Source organism: Ranitomeya imitator, chromosome 2 (assembly GCF_032444005.1).
Source record: "Ranitomeya imitator isolate aRanImi1 chromosome 2, aRanImi1.pri, whole genome shotgun sequence".
Taxonomy (NCBI): Eukaryota; Metazoa; Chordata; class Amphibia; order Anura; family Dendrobatidae; genus Ranitomeya; species Ranitomeya imitator.
The window spans coordinates 469,508,236-469,525,738 of NC_091283.1; the positions used below are offsets into that span (position 1 = coordinate 469,508,236).

Consider the following 17,503-nt stretch of genomic DNA (forward strand, 5'->3'; position numbering starts at 1 on the left):
TAACTAGGCGTCACAAGGATGTGGACATTTTGAACCAAGGCCGGAAACCTATAAAAAAAAAATCTAGAAAACTAAACTATAAACCTTTGTTATGTACTGTCCATGTTATTGGTGGCTGCTATCTCTTGATTCTGTGTGACAAATGGGCCATGCCGCTCTTGTTCTTTCCAAAGTGATTTAAACCGGGACGTGAAGTGGCTTTTATGTGACTTTTCTAAGAATGGTCGTCTATTAACCCCTTCCTGCTATCCGACGTACTATTCCGTCCATGTGACCTGGGCTTTACTTCCCATGGACGGAATAGTACATCAGACGCGATCAGCCGTGCTCACGGGGGGAGCGTGGCCGGGTGTCAGCTGATTATCACAGCTGGCACTAGGTGCCAGGAGCGGTCATGGACCGCTCCCGGCACTTTAGCCCCGGAACACTGCGATCAAACAAGATCGCATCGTTCCAGTGGCTTAGAAAAGCATCGCGCAGGGAGGGGGCTCCCTGCGTGCTTCCCTGAGATGTGATCGTGTTGTTCCAAGGGTCGTCCGCCCTAAAGGCCCCCAGATCCAAGATGGCCACGGGGTCCTTCATGGTTCTGCATGAAGTTGGCTTGTCAGTGCCTGCTGAGAGCAGGCGCTGAGAAGCCTCCTGCACTGCCTTGTCAGATCATTGATCTGACAGTGCTGTGCAAGGTGTCAGATCAGCGATATGACACTATATAGTGTGTCCCACCCTGGGACAATGTAAAAAAGCTGAAACAAAAAAAAAAAAAATCTTATACTGTGTAAAAATATATTTTTTTAAATTCCTAAATAAAGAAAAAATAAATATCGTTGCAATAAATACATTTCTTTATGTAAATAAAAAAAAGCAATAAAAGTACACATATTTAGTATCGCCGCATCCGTAAGGACCCGACCTATAAATCTGTCCCACTAGTTAACCCCTTCAGTGAACGCCGTAAAAAAATAAAAAATGAGGCAAAAAAACATGCTTTATCATCATACCGCCGAACACAAAGTGGAATAACACGCTATCAAAAAGACTGATATAAACAAACATGGTACCATTGAAAACGTCATCTTGTCCCGCAAAAAACGAGCCACAAAACAGCATTATTAGCAAAAAAATAAAAAAGTTATAGCCCTCAGAATAAAGCGATGCCAAAATAATTATATTTTATATAAAATAGTATTTATTGTATAAAAGCGCCAAAACATAAAAAAATTATATAAAGAGGTATCGCTGTCATCGTACTGACCCGAAGAATAAAACCGGTTTATCAATTTTACCACACGTGGAAAGGTATAAATGCCACATCCAAAAGAAATCCATGAATTGCTGGTTCTTGTTCATTCTGCTTCCCAAAAATTGTAATAAAAAGCAATCAAAAAAAGTCAACTCGTCCCGCAAAAATAAGACCTCACATAACTGTGGGCGAAAATATGGAAAAATTATAGCTCTCAAAATTTGGTGATGTAAAAACTATTTTTTGCAATAAAAAGCATCTTTTAGTGTGTGACAGCTGCCAAACATAAAAACCCGCTGTATATAGTAAATCAAACCCCCCTTTATCACCCCCTTACTTAGGGAAAAATAATAAAATAAAAAAATGTATTTATTTTAATTTTCCCGTTAGGGTTAAGGTTGGGGCTAAGGTTGGGGTTAGGGGTGTGTCAGGGTTAGAGGTGTGGTTATGGTTAGGGTTGGCATTAGGGTTAGGAGTGTGTTGGGGTTAGGGGTGTGTTTAGGGGCGTGTTCGGGTTTGGGGTGTGGTTAGGGTTATAGTTAGGGTTGGGATTAGGGTTAGGGGTGTGTTCGGTTTAGGGTTGGAGTTAGAATTGAGAGGTTTCCACTGTTTAGGCACATCAGGGGGTCTCCAAACGCAACATCGCATCCAATCTCAATTCCGGCCAATTCTGCGTTGAAAAAGTAAAATGGTGCTCCTTCCCTTCCGAGCTCTGCCGTGCGCCCAAACAGTGGTTTACCCCCACATATGGGGTATCAGCGTACTCAGGACAAATTGGATAACAACTTTTGTGGTCCAAATTTTCCTGTTACCCTTGGGAAAAGAAAAAATTTGGAAGCTAAAAAATAATTTTTGTGGGAAAAAAAAGGATTTTTTTATTTTCACAGCTCTATGTTTTAAACTTTAGATTGTAAGCTCTCACGAGCAGGGTCGTTTTATTTTGCTTTAATTATTGTATTGTTAACGTTGTTACTTATGTCTGTTGTGTTTGATACTGTTAAACTGTAAAGTGCTGCGGAATATGTTGGCGCTATATAAATAAAAGATTATTATTATTATTATTAATAAACACTTGGGGGTTCAAATTTCTCACAACACATCTAGATAAGTTCCTTGGGTGGGTCTAGTTTCCAAAATGGGGGCAGTTGTGGGGTTTTTTTACTGTTTAGGCACATCAGTGGCTCTGCAAACGCAACATGACGCCCCCAGACCATTCCATCAAAGTCTGCATTCCAAAATGCCACTACTTCCCTTCCGAGCCCCGACGTGTGCCCAAACAGTAGTGTTCGACCACATATGGGGTGTCAGCGTACTCGGGACAAATTGCACAACAATTTTTGGGGTCCAATTTCTCCTGTTACCCTTGGGAAAATAAAAAATTGGGAGCGAAAGATCATATTTGTGGAAGAAAATGATTTTTTATTTTTATGGCTCCACATTATAAACTTCTGTGAAGCACTTGGGGGTTAAAAGTGCTCACCACACATCTAGATAAGTTCCTTAGGGGGTATACTTTCCAAAATGGTGTCATTTGTGGGGGGTTTCCACTGTTTAGGCACTTCAGGGGCTCTCCAAACGCGACATGGTGTCCGATCTCAATTCCAGCCAATTTTGCAATGAAAAGTAAAACGGCGCTCCTTTTCTTCCGAGCTCTGCCATGCGCCCAAATAGGGGTTTTCCCCCATATATGGGGTATCGGCGTACTTAGGACAAATTGCACAACAACTTTTGGGGTCCAATTTCTCCTGTTACCCTTGGTAAAATAAAACAAATTGGATCTGAAGTAAATTTTTTGTGAAAAAAAGTTAAATGTTCATTTTTTTTTTTTTTACACATTCCAAAAATTCCTGTGAAGCACCTGAAAGGTTAAAGGGACTCTGTCACCTGAATTTGGAGGGAACAATTTTCAGCCATAGGGGCGGGGTTTTTGGGTGTTTGATTCACCCTTTCCTTACCCGCTGGCTGCATGCTGGCTGCAATATTGGATTGAAGTTCATTCTCTGTCCTCCATAGTACACGCCTGCACAAGGCAAGATTGCGAACCCTTAGGACGCACAGAAGCTCCTATGGTGTTCGTGCTGCTCCCACTGCACCACCATTTATATAACAGCGGCGCTGCATGGAGCTGGACCGTCCCTCTCCACCTCCCCCATAGAAGGGGACGGTGGATAAGAGGGTCCCTGCACTGTCCATTTCTTACCTGCAACAATCCAGGCACTGCAGTAAGCAACGCCATCCATCCAGGCTCCGTGGAAAGTTGAGGAGCGCTGCTAATTTAGTCCCAGGCTTCGGCCTCTGCAAGGCCACAAGCTGGTAGCTCCGCCCACAAGCGCACGAGCGTGCCAGTGGTTCCACCCACCTTCCTAGCGCTTCTCGTTCTTCCCGAGAAGCGCCTCTCTACTCTCGGCAGCCATCTTACATGGAGCTGGCAAATCACACGAGGACAGGACAGAACGGCCCCTTGACTCGGTTCCACGACCTGCGCATTAGATTTCTTTCGCCGACGGCTATGTGGTAAATGCATCCATAGATGCGGCTAATTGTGCTGCACTCGCGCCTTCAAATGTAGTAGCTATCAGAAGAGCAATATGGCTCGAACTGGCGAGCGGACTCTGCATCCAAGAAGTCCTTAACTTCTTTGCCTTACCAGAGCGGCTGCTTATTTGGAGAAAGGCTAGACCAGCTTATCTCAGATGCTACAGGCAAGTTCCTTCCCCAGCAGAAAGTTAGGCGTCCTATTCGCCGACCGCTGCAGACACGATTCCGGTCCTTTTGCAGCAATCTCGGCTGGTCCTCTACGGATAATTTGCCTCGCTCGGGGCATCCGGCTCAAAGGGACAAGAGTCCACATTGGGCATTGGGCAAGACCAACCACTCGTGGAAGTCCCACTCCAGGCAGGCCAGATCTAGGGGATCCAGTTCCCAGAGACTCTCAGTTAAATGACTTGCGACGTAGTCCGGACGACACCAGCAGAGTAGGCGGCCGCCTACTCCATTTCCGCCATGTGTGGCTCGCCGTCGTCCACGACGAATGGGTCAGAGATCTGGTGTCCTCCGGATACAAAATCAAGTTTTGGACCTAAAGCTCCTGAACAAATTTGTCAGAGTCTGACATTTTAGGATGGATTCTCTCTGTTCCGTCATCTCCTCGATGGAGCAAGGGGAGTTCCTGGCCCCATCGATATTCGGGATGCGTTTCTTCACATCCCAATCCTTCCACTTCACCAAAGGTTCCTGTGCTTTGCCGTTCGCGGAGAATATTTTCAATTTACAGCCTTGCCCTTCGGCCTTGCTACTGCCCCCAGGGTGTTCACAAAGGTCATGGCGGCCGTCATGTCCATTCTACACTCTCGGAGTTTGGTCGTCTTGCCCTACCTAGACGACCTCTTGATCAAGGGACCATCCTTCCATGCCAGCGAGGAGTGGGTCTGCATTTCTTTGGATACTCTTTCTTGGCTAGGTTGGTTGATAAACCTGAGCAAATCTTCTCCAGTCCCAGCTCAGCGGATTTCCTTCCTGGGCATGATCCTGGACACTTCCCAAGGGTTGGTGCTTCTCCCTCAGGACAAGGTCCTTGCCCTTCAGCAGGGGGCCCGAGCTCTTAGTCAACCATCTCCTCGTTCCATCCATTTTGGCATGAGGGTCCTAGGGTAAATGGTCGCTGCAATGGAAGCGGTCCCATACGCTCAGCTGCATCTACATCCCCTACAACATGTGATTTTGGACACATGGGACAGGAGCCCAATCTCTCTATCGCTTGTAGCGACTTTCCCTGCGGGTCAAACAGGCACTCAGGTGGTGGATGTTTCGGTCCTTCCTCCTTCAAGGGAAATCCTTCCTCCCGGTCCATTGGCATTTGGTCACTACCGACGCCAGCCTTCTGGATTGGGGCGCAGTCTTCTGTCATCACACGCTTCAGGGGTGTTTGTCTCTTCAGGAGTCACGTCTTCCGATCAATGTCCTGGAGATCCGTGCGATTCGGCTGTCCCTGCGGCGGTTCCATCGTCTCCTGGGAGGCTGTCCCATCCGGATTCAATCAAGCAATGCCACGGCCTTGACTTACATCAATCATCAAGGGGGCACCCACACCAATGCGCGAGGTGAACACATCCTTCGTTGGGCCGAAAGAAACCACTCTCATCTCAGCTGTTCATATCCCCGGCGTGGAAAACTGGGCTGCGGACTTCCTCAGCCATCAAGGCCTGGCTTCGGGAGAGTGGTCGCTCCATCCAAAGATTTTCCAGCAGATCTGTCTTTGCTGGGGGACCCCGGATGTGCACCTGATGGCGTCACTGTTCAATGCCAAGGTGCCCGAGTTTGTAGCTCGGTCCCGGGAGCCATCGGGGTGGACGCGCTTGTCCTTCCGTGGAGCCGTTTTCGCCTTCCCTACCTGTTTCCCCCATTGCCTTTGATCCCGAAGGTCATCAGGAAGATCAAAACGGAAGGGGTTCCGGTAATCCTAGTTGCTCCAGACTGGCCACGCCAGGTGTGGTATGCAGATTTAGTACAACTGGTCGCAGATACCCCCTGGCGACTACCAGATCAACCGGACATGCTTTCCCAGAGCCTGATTTACCACCAGAACTCAGGGACCCTGTGTTTGACGGCTTGGCCTTTGAATCCTGATTTCTAACCCAAGCAGGTTTCTCCCAAGAGCTGGTGTCTACCATGATTAATGCTCGGAAGCCGGTGTTGGGACGCATCTATCATCGGATCTGGAAAACCTTTTTTGAATGATGTAGAGGTCGACCTCTGGTTTTCTCCATTTCCACCTTTCTGGAATTTCTTCAGTCCGGCCTGGATTCAGGCCTGGCGCCGGGCTCCCTCAAGGGCCAGGTTTCGGCCTTGTCCGCCATGATTCAGCGTAAGATCGCTTCTGAACCGCAGGTGAGAACTTTTCTTTCAGGGAGTGTCCCACGTGGTACCTCCCTACAGAGCACCGTTAGATGCCTGGGACCTTAACTTGGTTCTAGGTGTCCTACAGGAATCTCCCTTCGAACTGTTACAGGACATCTCTATCTCTCACCTATCATGGAAGCTCGCTTTCCTAGTTGCGGTAACCTCAATCAGAAGAGTTTCAGAATTGTCTACTCTGTCCTGCCGAGCTCCCTTTCTGACCTTTCTTCAGGATAAGGTGGTTCTCAGGCCGTCCCCGCCCTTCCTACCAAAGGTCGTGTCGTCTTTTTTCATCTTAACGAGGACATTGTTCTATCCTCGTTCTTCCCGACTCTGGTGCAGTGTGTGGAGAAAGCTCTTCACACTTTGGATCTCGTGAGAGCTCTCAGAAGGTATGTTTCGAGATCAGCCTCTTTTCGGCAGACAGATGCACTGTTCGTGCACCCGGAGGGCCACCGGAAGGAATTGGCCGCTTCTAAGTCGACAATCGCCAGATGGATTCGTTCGGCTATTCAGGAAGCTTACCGTGTCAGAGGCAAACCTATTCCAGCGGGAATCAAGGCACACTCCACTCGGTCGGTAGGTGCTTCATGGGCCATTCGGCATCAAGCGTCAGCAGAACAGGTTTGCAAACCGGCGACCTGGTCTAGCCTGCACACTTTCTCAAAGCATTACAATGTCCACACTCGGGCTTCAGCAGATTCGAGTCTGGGCAGAAGAATTCGGCAGGCAGTGGTGGCGCACCTTTTAAACAGCGGGTACCTGGGGTTTACTTTGTTGTGTTATTTTCCCACCCAGGAACTGCTTTAGGACGTCCCATGGTCCTGTGTCCCCCAATGTGGGGAAGGAGAAAGAGGGATTTTTGTGTACTCACCGTAAAATCCTTTTCTCCTAGCCACTCATTGGGGGACACCGCACCCACCCTGTTGGCCTGATGGCTATTACTGTTCTCAAGTTTGAAATGTTGTACCTATTGTTAATATTCATAATCTCCTACTGCTTGGTCACTGAACTGGTTCTCTCTAGAACCAGTGGGTGGTGTATACTGCAGAAGAGGAGCTAACCTTTTTTATATTTACTTAGTGTCAGCCTCCTAGTGGCTGCAGCATACACCCACGGTCCTGTGTCCCCCACTGAGTGGCTCGGAGAAAAGGATTTTACGGTGAGTACACAAAAATCCCTGTTTTACCACTAACCTGAAGTATAATATGTCACGAGAAAACAATGAAACAATGTCAGAATCACCGGGAGCCATGGAAGCATTCCAGAGTTATTACCTCATAAAGGGACAGTGGTCAGAATTGTAAAAATTGGCCCAGTCATTTTATATGCAAACCACCCTTGGGGGGTAAAGGGGTTAACCCCATTTTTTAAATCTGATGTGTCACTTTGTGTTAATAACTCTGGAATGTTTAAGGTATCTGAGAGATTCTGAGATTGATTTTTTCATGACACATTGTACATCACGTTATTGGTGAATTAATATATATATATATCTTTCATTTATGGGTATGCAGGTCATAGAAAGTGGACTAAAATGATGCCTTAATATCTACAGTCTGATAGTCTAGCGAAATCCACATATTTCTCAGTATGTAAATGAGCTGTTAAGATCTACGGGCTGGACATGGATCTCAATGAGAATCTGTGCCTCAAACTCATGTGAGACCTGTAATGACTAACGGTCTGCTCCCCTGATCTATGTGTCTCACGCTTGTGGAGGCAGATTCTCAGGGAGACCTATATCCGGCCCGTAGATCTTAACAGTTCATTTACATATTTTAAAACAAATGTGGAATTCTCAGCAATAAGTTATCGTTATCTACTTTTCTATGACCTGCATCTCCATATAGATGGCTTAAGAGAGTTGATCTGACGGACAGATTCCCTCTAACCCTTCATGTGCCTCCCAGGAATGAATGTAATCTAGGGGGTTAATTGGCCATGATTGGTGCTAACACCGATCCTTGCTGATGTGGCAGGGGGTCAGCTGTAGTATATATTTAACATCCGCTGCAATTTCACCATCACCTACAATTTTCTATTTCTCAGGTCAATAATAATGCATATTGGTGATCTTTCCCTGCAAACTGACAGCTGATACATAATGTCCATGAATTCTGCATTATGTATCAGACGCTGCCAATGATTTCACCCAGCTATGTTTGACTTTGAAACATTGTAGCATTTTAGATGAAACCATACTTTAAATGCTGCCTGTTACCAAGCTGCATGGGAGGCTAGTTGGACAGGCCTGTCTCCAGCCCCTTCTCCCCACCTGTTACTAGAGTGATGGGCCTCTTTGCATTTGTGTATAGTCGGAGACCTGTCATTCAAGGAGAGCGGGCTGGTAGAAACCACCAGGTACCTTCCTTCCGCCAAGTCTCCTGTGGTGCTCCATCCATGGTGGCTATTAAACTTTGTTTTGCTTTGAAACGCGTAGCCTTTTTAGAAAATCCGTTACCTTTCGCAGCACTGGTATCTCATAACATGTGTACGCAGCAAATTACTCTGCTCCTTTTGTCTTTATCACAGGTAAGAAAAGCGAGCCAGGAATCTCTACTGATCCTTCTAGAGCAAGACCTGATCGACCAGCGCGATCTTGAGAACAAAGTCTGCCCCATTCTGCTGGAGCTCTCCGCTCCCGACAACGATGACGAATACAAAGTGGAAGCTGTGAATGTGAGTAAAAGGGCAGGAATTGGGAAACTCTTGCACCTACGTGTTTACACAGGCACCTGCCATCCACACAGGTCTCATAGACCTGACTACATTCCACATTCCTGACCTGCCCTGAGCTTTACATAACCTGCATGACTCAACTTATGCACACAAGTGTGTCATGTCCGCCTGCATAACTTCTCTCTCTCCCTCAGATTATCTGTAAAATGATTTCCATGCTCGGCAGGCAGACAGTAGAGCAGATGTTACTTCCACGATTCTGCGATCTCTGCAGCGACAGCAAGTTGTTCCAAGTCCGTAAGGTACGGCAATGTCACTGATTGTTGCCTGGAGCCAATTCTGAGCTCATAATATCCAAACCCACACAGTATGAGTAATGTCGGGCCATCGGGGCGAGTTTTGTGTGGTACAGGGACCCCAAAACAAACTCCAAAGCGGCCCTTGCTGATACATAAGGCTTGCGTTTCCTTTATGCCTAGCAGGAAATAAAGCATTAAAACAACAAATTTAAGTGGTCAAGAATCCCAATTGCCAATATACCTGCTTTCAGAGTGTGTTTTTTATAATGCTTATCTATTCCAGAATGCACAGCTTAGAAGGGAACATTGGTTGTGTCCTGATGACCTTTTTATAGTGACCTACATAGCACAGGCCACCATACTGTTCAGGTTTTTTTCTCCGTTCACTGGACTGTTGTGTGCCCCTATGTGTAAATCTACTTTGCACGTCAAGTATGGAGCTCCACGTAGCATTAGTCTTGTCATCATAAGGACAGATATCTGATAGACCCTATATATTTTTTTCAGTTTGGATCTATTGTGCAAATGTGACACCTCCTCATGGTTTTCATTGCAAATGTTAGCCATGGTGCCAGTGTAATCATAACCGTAGAAATGGATATGTCACATAAAAGCACACTATCTTCTGGTAATTTGGTGCAATCAGCTCATGGCCTGCGATGGTACTACAGAGAGACTGATGACAACGTGCCCACCTTCATGAGTTTTTTATGGTTGCAGTGCCCTAACCTTATATGAATACAAATGCTACCACATTGCACTCGTCGGTGATCAGAAGAGGGTGTAAGTTGTCGGCTTCATGAGTAGTCCAGGTTCTTCTACAAGAGATAATATCTCAGCATAGAACGTACAATATATGCCCATGCAGAGCTCTGTCGGGTTTCTTGTGAGAAATCTTTTGAACACTGATTCAAATGATACCTGGGTTGATGAAATCCTTCTTGTGGTTGTTTAATCTGTGTTTGCAATTTTTAGATTATGAGATGCTTAGGCGGCCTGTGGGGGGTCTTTATTTAGTGCTATGGCCTCATCGTCATCATTCTGCGCTTAAATGACAGGTCACTTAAACCTTCAGTGACCTGCCTCCTATTTTAAATACTGCGCTTGCGCATTTAATATTGTGGTCTTCAAAAAAATAAAATAAAAAATTAGCTCAACAAAATGGCGACGCATGCGTAATAGCATCTGTCGGCAAGTAATGCTCTCAATCTGCACATGCGCCGCCCACTGTGTGCCGGCATGTTGTTGGAGTAAATTTTTTTTTTTTTTTTTGAAGACCACATTATTAAATGTGCAGGCACAATATTTAAAATGGGAGGTAGGTCACTGAAAGTTCGGTGACCTGTCATTTAAGCCCAAAATGATGACGATGAGGCCAGAGCACCAAAAAAAAAGACCTGCCTGTAGGCCCGCCTTGAAGCACCAGCATATCATTAAATCAAAACTGCATACACAGATTAAACAACAACCCCGAGACAGATTTCTCCTTCGCCTCATTGGGGGACACAGGACTGTGGGTGTATGCTTCTGCCGCCAGGAGGCTGACACTAAGTAAACTTGAAAAAAAGTTAGCTCCTCCTCCGTCGTATACACCCTGACACTGGCTACTGACGACTCCAGTTCATGCTTAGTGTCTCAAGGAGGCACACCTCTAGGTCCTGGATCTTTTGAACCTTGGTTCTTCATCACTTCCTATGGATTGAGGGGGCAACGGACCCTTTTGAGGGTCCGATCTCCCCAAACCAACAACGGGCAAGCACGTGCGAGTTTCTCCACGTATCCTTTCCCGCGACATGGGATCCCTTACTGGACTTGGCCCTGACCACCCTGAGGTATTTAGACCCTGGGCTGTACAGGTGCCCTGTGATGTCCGTGTGTCCCCCCTATTTCTACACCTCTGCTCTGCTGCGGTGATAGATGGGGTGATAGACGGTCCCTCTCATCCTGGCAGATAATGGAGCTAGGGTGCCTGCACCGTCGTTTGTCTCCCCCGGCTGGATTTACGCCGGGGGTACTCAGCCGTCAGTATGGGGGTAGTGGAGGGAAAAAAAAGGGGGAAGGGGGGGCTCCTTACAAGGTGCAAGGCATCGTTAAAAGATGCTGATTTACCTGGTCCCTCGGGCGTTTTTTTCTATGCGACGGTGTTCCGGCGGCGCTGTGCGGCAGCTCCTGCTATAATTATCATGCACCGAGGCTTGCGGTGCACCCAGCACCGCGGTTTCTACGGCGCTGCGGCAGATATTGCTGGTGCCGCTGCCTTCCAGAGGCTTCAAGCTCCGGCCTGGCCTCCAGCAAACACTTCCGGGTTGTTCTGACCCAGGCTTCCTCCCAGCAGACCGCGCCGTGAGGCCCCGCCCCCTCCGGCGCATCCACTTCCGGTTTCGGTTTCCTTTTGGCTCAATGGAGCAATTGAGGCCCCGGCTTCTGGCCTACTACAGGCCGCACCGCATGATGGCGGTCCCGCCTCCTGAGGCTTGCTGGGGATACAGGTGAGCTCTTTCTGGCTCCACATCTCATCGCGGTATTCGTGAAGACACAGGACTGGGGTAAGTGCTTCGCCCTCCAGCTGGCAGAAGCATTATTTGTTTCCCAGCCTCAGGCCCTGGGTATAGCTTTTTACAGATCACTATGTCTAGAAGGGTTAAAACTCACACGATCTTATATACCGTTTGTGTGGCTTGTCGTGCTGCATTCCCGCACGCCCAGAGCAATCGTCTTTGCGAGGCCTGCGACTCTGAACGTGCCCAGGACCCCTTCCCCTGCCAGCTCTCCAGCAATCTCTCCGGCTCCTGCCCCTCAAACAGATGCTGGGGCAGCTCCGCCAGAATGGGTCACGTCCTTGTCGCAATCCATGGCGTCCCTAACTGAAGCAATCAAATCCCTTCAGACCCCGGCAGTCAGGGCCAGCAGTCCTTCTGTCTCGGAGAGGGCCTCAGGGTTTCAGGAACCTTCGGTCTGCAGGGGCCGTGCCCGCACTGAGTGGAAAGCGGATTTGCACAGCGTCGCCCGGGCCGTCAGGTGCTTCGGCATCCCGGAACTTTGTATCGCGTTCTCCTTCCCCAGCAGAGAGCGGGGAAGTTGAGACAGACTATGAGTCAGAGGAGTCCCTTCATTTTGAGAATCCTGGGTTTCAGGAGTCTGTAGATAGCCTGATTAAGGCTGTCAATCAGTCCCTGGGGATAGAGGACGAGCTCGCCTCATCCTCAGATCATAAGATCTCATTTAAACGGGTCAAACGGGCTCATAGAGTTTTTTCCTCTCACCCTGAGTTTGAGGACTTGATTCGGCGTAACCGGGAGCACTCGGACAAATGTTTCTCAAGGCAAAAAGCCTTGAAGGTTAGATACCCCTTTGCTACTGAGCTATGTAGTAAATGGGCAGAAAATCCTTCTATAGATCCTCCGGTGTCCCGTTTAGCCTCTTAACACGTTGCTTTCTCTCCCTAATGGCTCATCAATTAAGGATCCTACGGATCGTCTTATAGAGAGCTTAGCTCGTTCCGTTTTTGAGGCTTCAAGTTCGGCACTTTTTCCTTCTTTTGTGGCAACCTGGGTTGCTAAAGCTATGATATCTTGGTCAGAGTCTTTAACAAAGGCTCTTGAAGAAGGTGATTTGCCAGCAGAGTTGGCGGAAATGTCATCTCATAGCGCTTGCTGGTAGCTATCTGATCAATGCATCCTTAGATGCTCCAGACTGTGCCTCTTCGGCTGCGGCCAACGCTATCGCCATTAGAAGAGCTCTCTGGTTAAGAACATGACGGGCAGACTTTACCTCTAAAAAATCGCTCACAACCCTTCCGTATCAGGGGGGTCGCTTATTCGGAGAGAAACTGGATCAGCTGATTTCTGACTCCACAGGAGGGAAGAGCAAGTTTCTTGCACAGCAGAGGGTTAGACAACCTTTTCGTCGCCAATTCCAGGCCCGTTTCAGACCCTTTCGTAATGCTAGATGGGCTCCAGCATCGGGCTCCGCTGCACAGGGTCGACCCAATCAGGATCGAGACACTCGGGTCTCCTATACGGCCAAGCAGGGGGGAAGATTGTGTTCCCAGTCAACTAGATCCAGAGGGTCTAGGACTCAGAGGTTTTCGGCCAAGTGACTGGAGGCCTCCTCTGAGCGCCTCCAACAGAGTAGGCGGACGTCTACTTCTGTTTCGCCAGGTCTGGCTTCAGGTAATCCACGACCGATGGGTGGGAGAGCTCATATCTTCAGGTTACAAGATAGAGCTGGTCTGTCAGCCTCCTCCCCGGTTCTTCCCATCCCGTCTTCCCAGGTCCGAGTTCCACCGACAAGACCTGTTCAAATCCATAGAGTCCCTCTTCATCGCAGCGGAGTCATTTCTCCTGTTCCAAGGGAAGAACGGTTTCAAGGGGTTTATTCCAATCTTTTTGGTACCTTCCCTTTAAACAGTTTTGTCCACGTTCGTCACTTTCTGATGGAATCTCTTCGGTCAGTGATTGCTTCAATGGAAAAGAGAGAAGTTCTTGGCCTCAATAGATATTCAGGATGCCTACCTACATATTCTCATTTTTCCTCCTCATCAAAGGTTTCTCAGGTTTGCTTTAAACAACCTACATTTTCAGTTCACGGCTTTACCTTTCGGGCTGGCTTCCGCCCCCAGGGTGTTCACGAAGGTCATGTCAACTGTAGTGTCCATTCTGCACTCCCGAGGCATAGTAGTCTTGCCATATCTGGACGATCTCCTGATCAAGGGCCCAACCTTTCAAGTTTGCAGGGAGAATGTCAGCATTACTCTGGACACCCTTGCTCGTTTGGGCTGGCTAGTAAATTTAAGAAAGTCATCCCTACAACCTTCTCGGAGGATCTCTTTTTTAGGCATGATTTCTTTATCGCCTCTTATTGGGGGACACAGGAACCATGGGGTGTATGCTGCTGCCACTAGGAGGCTGACACTATGCAAATAAAAAAGTTAGCTCCTCCTCTGCAGTGTACACCCCACCGACTGGCATTATACTCTTCAGTTTAGCTTAGTGTCAGTAGGAGGTGGACACGGGTCTTTCATTAGACCCTTATCTACCTCAATGTGCGTCGTTCCTTTTCAGGTTTTCCGGAGGGATACAGGGTGAACAGTCACACCTGTAGTCCCACAAGGTGGACTAGGAGTACGGCGTGTACTGCCACCCCGTATCCTCATAGATCCCACATCAGGGCCAAGATCCTAGCACACAAGCGTGCTCAGAAGTCCAGTCCTGACTCCGTCCCCCACCCACTCGCCCACCAGAGCCTGTCGGTTGTGGAGACGAGGACGTCCATCAGCTCCCTGGACGTCTCATTCCCTTCCTTTCAGGTTAGTATCGGCGTGGTATGTTTTAGGTGAGTATTTCCCCATCCCATCCCAGATCTTTTATAGGGGGGGGGGTCTTGTTAGGGGCTCCCAGGCGGCGACCCTCTCATACCTGGTCATCGCCTGCATCCTTGCAGTGGCGCGGCCGGGGTTGTTGTATCACGCTTTCCTTCCCCCATTCGGCATTTCTCCCCCCATTCAGCATACGGCGGCCCTCTGTTTTCTTTCCGGCGCGGGGCCCTTACAGGCTGCCGCGCCGCGCTCCTATATGTCCACTTATGGCTGCCGTGCTCTTCTCCTCTGCGGCGCACTACTCGGCGCTGCGGCTCTTTCTGGGCACCATCCACAGCGCGGCAGCCCTGCAGGCTGTCGCGCCGCTTCTCCCTGCGGCGCTCTGCTCTGGCGCCGCAGGAGGTCGTTCTCTGCGGCGCTCTTCAGCGGCGCAGCCTGTAAGCGGCCGCGCCGTCAGCTCTCCCTTGGGGCGCTCTATTCCGGCGCCGCAGTTCCTTTCCCCGGCCGCCGGCTCCTAATTTAGGCCCCGACTTCGGCCGGGGCCTACTTCCGGTTTTTCGGCTCCCTCACTTCCGGTTCTGCGGGCAGGCTTTTCCCGCCCGACTTACTGTGCCCTGCCTACCAGCGCCTCTGCGTCTGGCTCCGCCCCCTTCCTCCTGGGACCCTCATCTGATGTGACACCCTTCGCAGCAGCAGCTCACGCAGCGCGCCCCGCACCTTTGTCACTGCATCTTCCATGGACACAGCACGTTCTGCACAGATTTCAGCACTTCAGGGCAGGAGTTCTCCACCGACAAGTGGGACATCTCCCAGGACCGGGTCCGTGAGTAGCTGCACTGCAGACTGACACCCCCCTTTGCCCCTCTGTCCCCTAACCCACTGGCATCTTCAGGGACCTCTCAAAATGTCTACCTCTAAAGGGGGCCGCTCTCGTCCCCCTACTTCATCTTCCGCCTTAGTCACGTACTTTGCATGTTCGTCCTGTAACAGCAAACTTCCCTCAGGTCAGTCATAGTAACATAGTAACATAGTTAGTAAGGCCGAAAAAAGACATTTGTCCATCCAGTTCAGCCTATATTCCATCATAATAAATACCCAGATCTACGTCCTTCTACAGTCTGTCCTTCTACAGTCCTCTCCGCTGTGTCAGTCCTGCAGCAACCCGATTGTTCCCACCGCCCAGGATCCCCCGGCTGTTCCGCCCGAGAGTGATCCCCACCATCCCAGGCTGGGCCGCCTCTCTGTCACAATCGGTGGCCGATTTAACACGGGTGTCTCAAACCCTGGTGTCCGCGCAGGATCGGTTACCCCTGCAGACCCCTGCCGCGGCCAGCGGGTCGCAGGAACCGCCGCCCGAGCCCTCCTTGATAAGCCACAAAAGGTTCAGACAGGAACGTCGGTCTGAGTCCTCTTCTCGCTCCATCTCGCCACTCGGCCCTCCCCTGCGGTCGGCGTCCCCTCGACCCTCCTCCCCTGAGTCAGGCGAGGCCTTCTCTGATGCGCCCTCGGAGGATATTTCGGAGCTGGATTCTAACCAAATCGCCACCATGAGGGAGATGGTCCAGAATCTCATTGGGGCAGTAAACCAATCCTGTGGCATAAAAGATCCCTCTACGGAACCCGCAGATCAGGCGGTTTCGTTTAGACGGGCCAAACCACCTTCCAAGTTTTTTGCTCCTCATCCTGAATTCGAGGAAATCATGTCCAGAGAGAGAGAGAGAACCCCACTAGGCGTTTTCAGAGGGGAAAACGCCTGGGTGTGTTATATCCCTTTTCTCCAGAACTTACCGCCAATTGGACGGTCTCTCCCTCGGTGGATCCACCTGTGTCCAGGCTGTCCACCAACACGGTGCTTCCTCTGTCCGGCGGAGCATCTTTGAAGGACTCTAACGATAGGGCTATAGAATCCTTTGCGAAGTCAGCTTTTGAAGCGGCTGCAGCGGCTATATGCCCAGCTTTTGCTTCCACTTGGGTTTCTAAATCCATCTCCAAATGGGCCAAAGAGCTCCGTCGAGGTATCCTGAACGGGGCGCCCCCATGCAACTAGCAGAGCTTGCCATCCAGATTTCCCACGCCGGTGAATACCTGGTCTCTGCCTCCCTGGATGTCGCGTCTTGTGCGGCTCAGGCTTCCAGCAATGCTGTTGCCATCCGCCGCACCGTTTGGCTCAAGGCCTGGCAGGCGGACTTATCTTCTAAAAAGTCCCTCACTAGTCTGCCCTTCCAGGGCTCTCGCCTCTTTGGTTCCCAGCTGGATCAAATTATTAAGGACGCCACCGGGGGTACAAGTTCTCTTCTCCCCCAGGCTAAGCCTCGTCGCCCTCCTCCTAGACGGCAGTTTCGCTCTTTTCGGCCTTTTCGTCGCTTCGCTGCGTCAAACTCCTTTTCCCAGCAGCAACAGAGGCCACAGGCACGTCAAGAGAAGAAGGCGGTGTTCTTTAGGCCCACTCCGTCCTGGCGTCCTCGCTATTCCCAGGGTAGATCCTCCAGGCCCAGGACTGGAAGATCCACCTCGGCATGACTCTCGGCAAGACTCCAGCCCAACTCCCAGGTTGGGCGGCCGTCTTCTCCTTTTCAGGGACGTCTGGATTTCCGCAGTAGAGGACGCATGGGTCAGGGAAGTTGTATCCTCGGGATACAAGATAGAGTTCGCCTCCCGACCCAGGGATCGTTTCTTCCAATCCCGTCCTCCAAGAGATCCCGCTCTAGCTCCGGGCTTCTTCGCAGCCATCGCTTCTCTGCTCAGATCCGGGGTAATCGTTCCCGTCCCAGAAAAAGAACGGTTCACGGGTTTCTACTCGAACCTTTTTGTGGTACCGAAAAAAGACAGCAAGGTTCGCCCCATTCTGGACCTCAAATTGCTGAACAGGAGAGTTCGCCTGAGACACTTCAGGATGGAATCCCTTCGTTCAGTAATTGCTTCCATGGAGGCCCAGGAATTTCTATGCTCAATAGATATCCAGGACACCTACCTCCATGTCCCGATATTTCCCGAAACATCACCGTTTCCTGCGCTTCGCAGTGCAACGGGAACACTTTCAATTCGTCGCCCTGCCGTTCGGTCTCGCAA

The 17,503-nt window shown here is 49.7% G+C and overlaps 1 protein-coding gene across 1 annotated transcript in view; it reads left to right on the forward strand.

Annotated features, from left to right (window-relative positions):
- Positions 1–17,503, forward strand: part of LOC138664498 (serine/threonine-protein phosphatase 4 regulatory subunit 1-like) — a 94,463-nt gene that overhangs the window by 13,760 nt on the left and 63,200 nt on the right. Inside the window, exons 6-7 of the mRNA XM_069751242.1 lie at positions 8,672–8,818; positions 9,013–9,120. Coding sequence (XP_069607343.1) covers positions 8,672–8,818; positions 9,013–9,120 — 255 coding nt within the window. The remainder of the gene's footprint in view (positions 1–8,671; positions 8,819–9,012; positions 9,121–17,503) is intronic.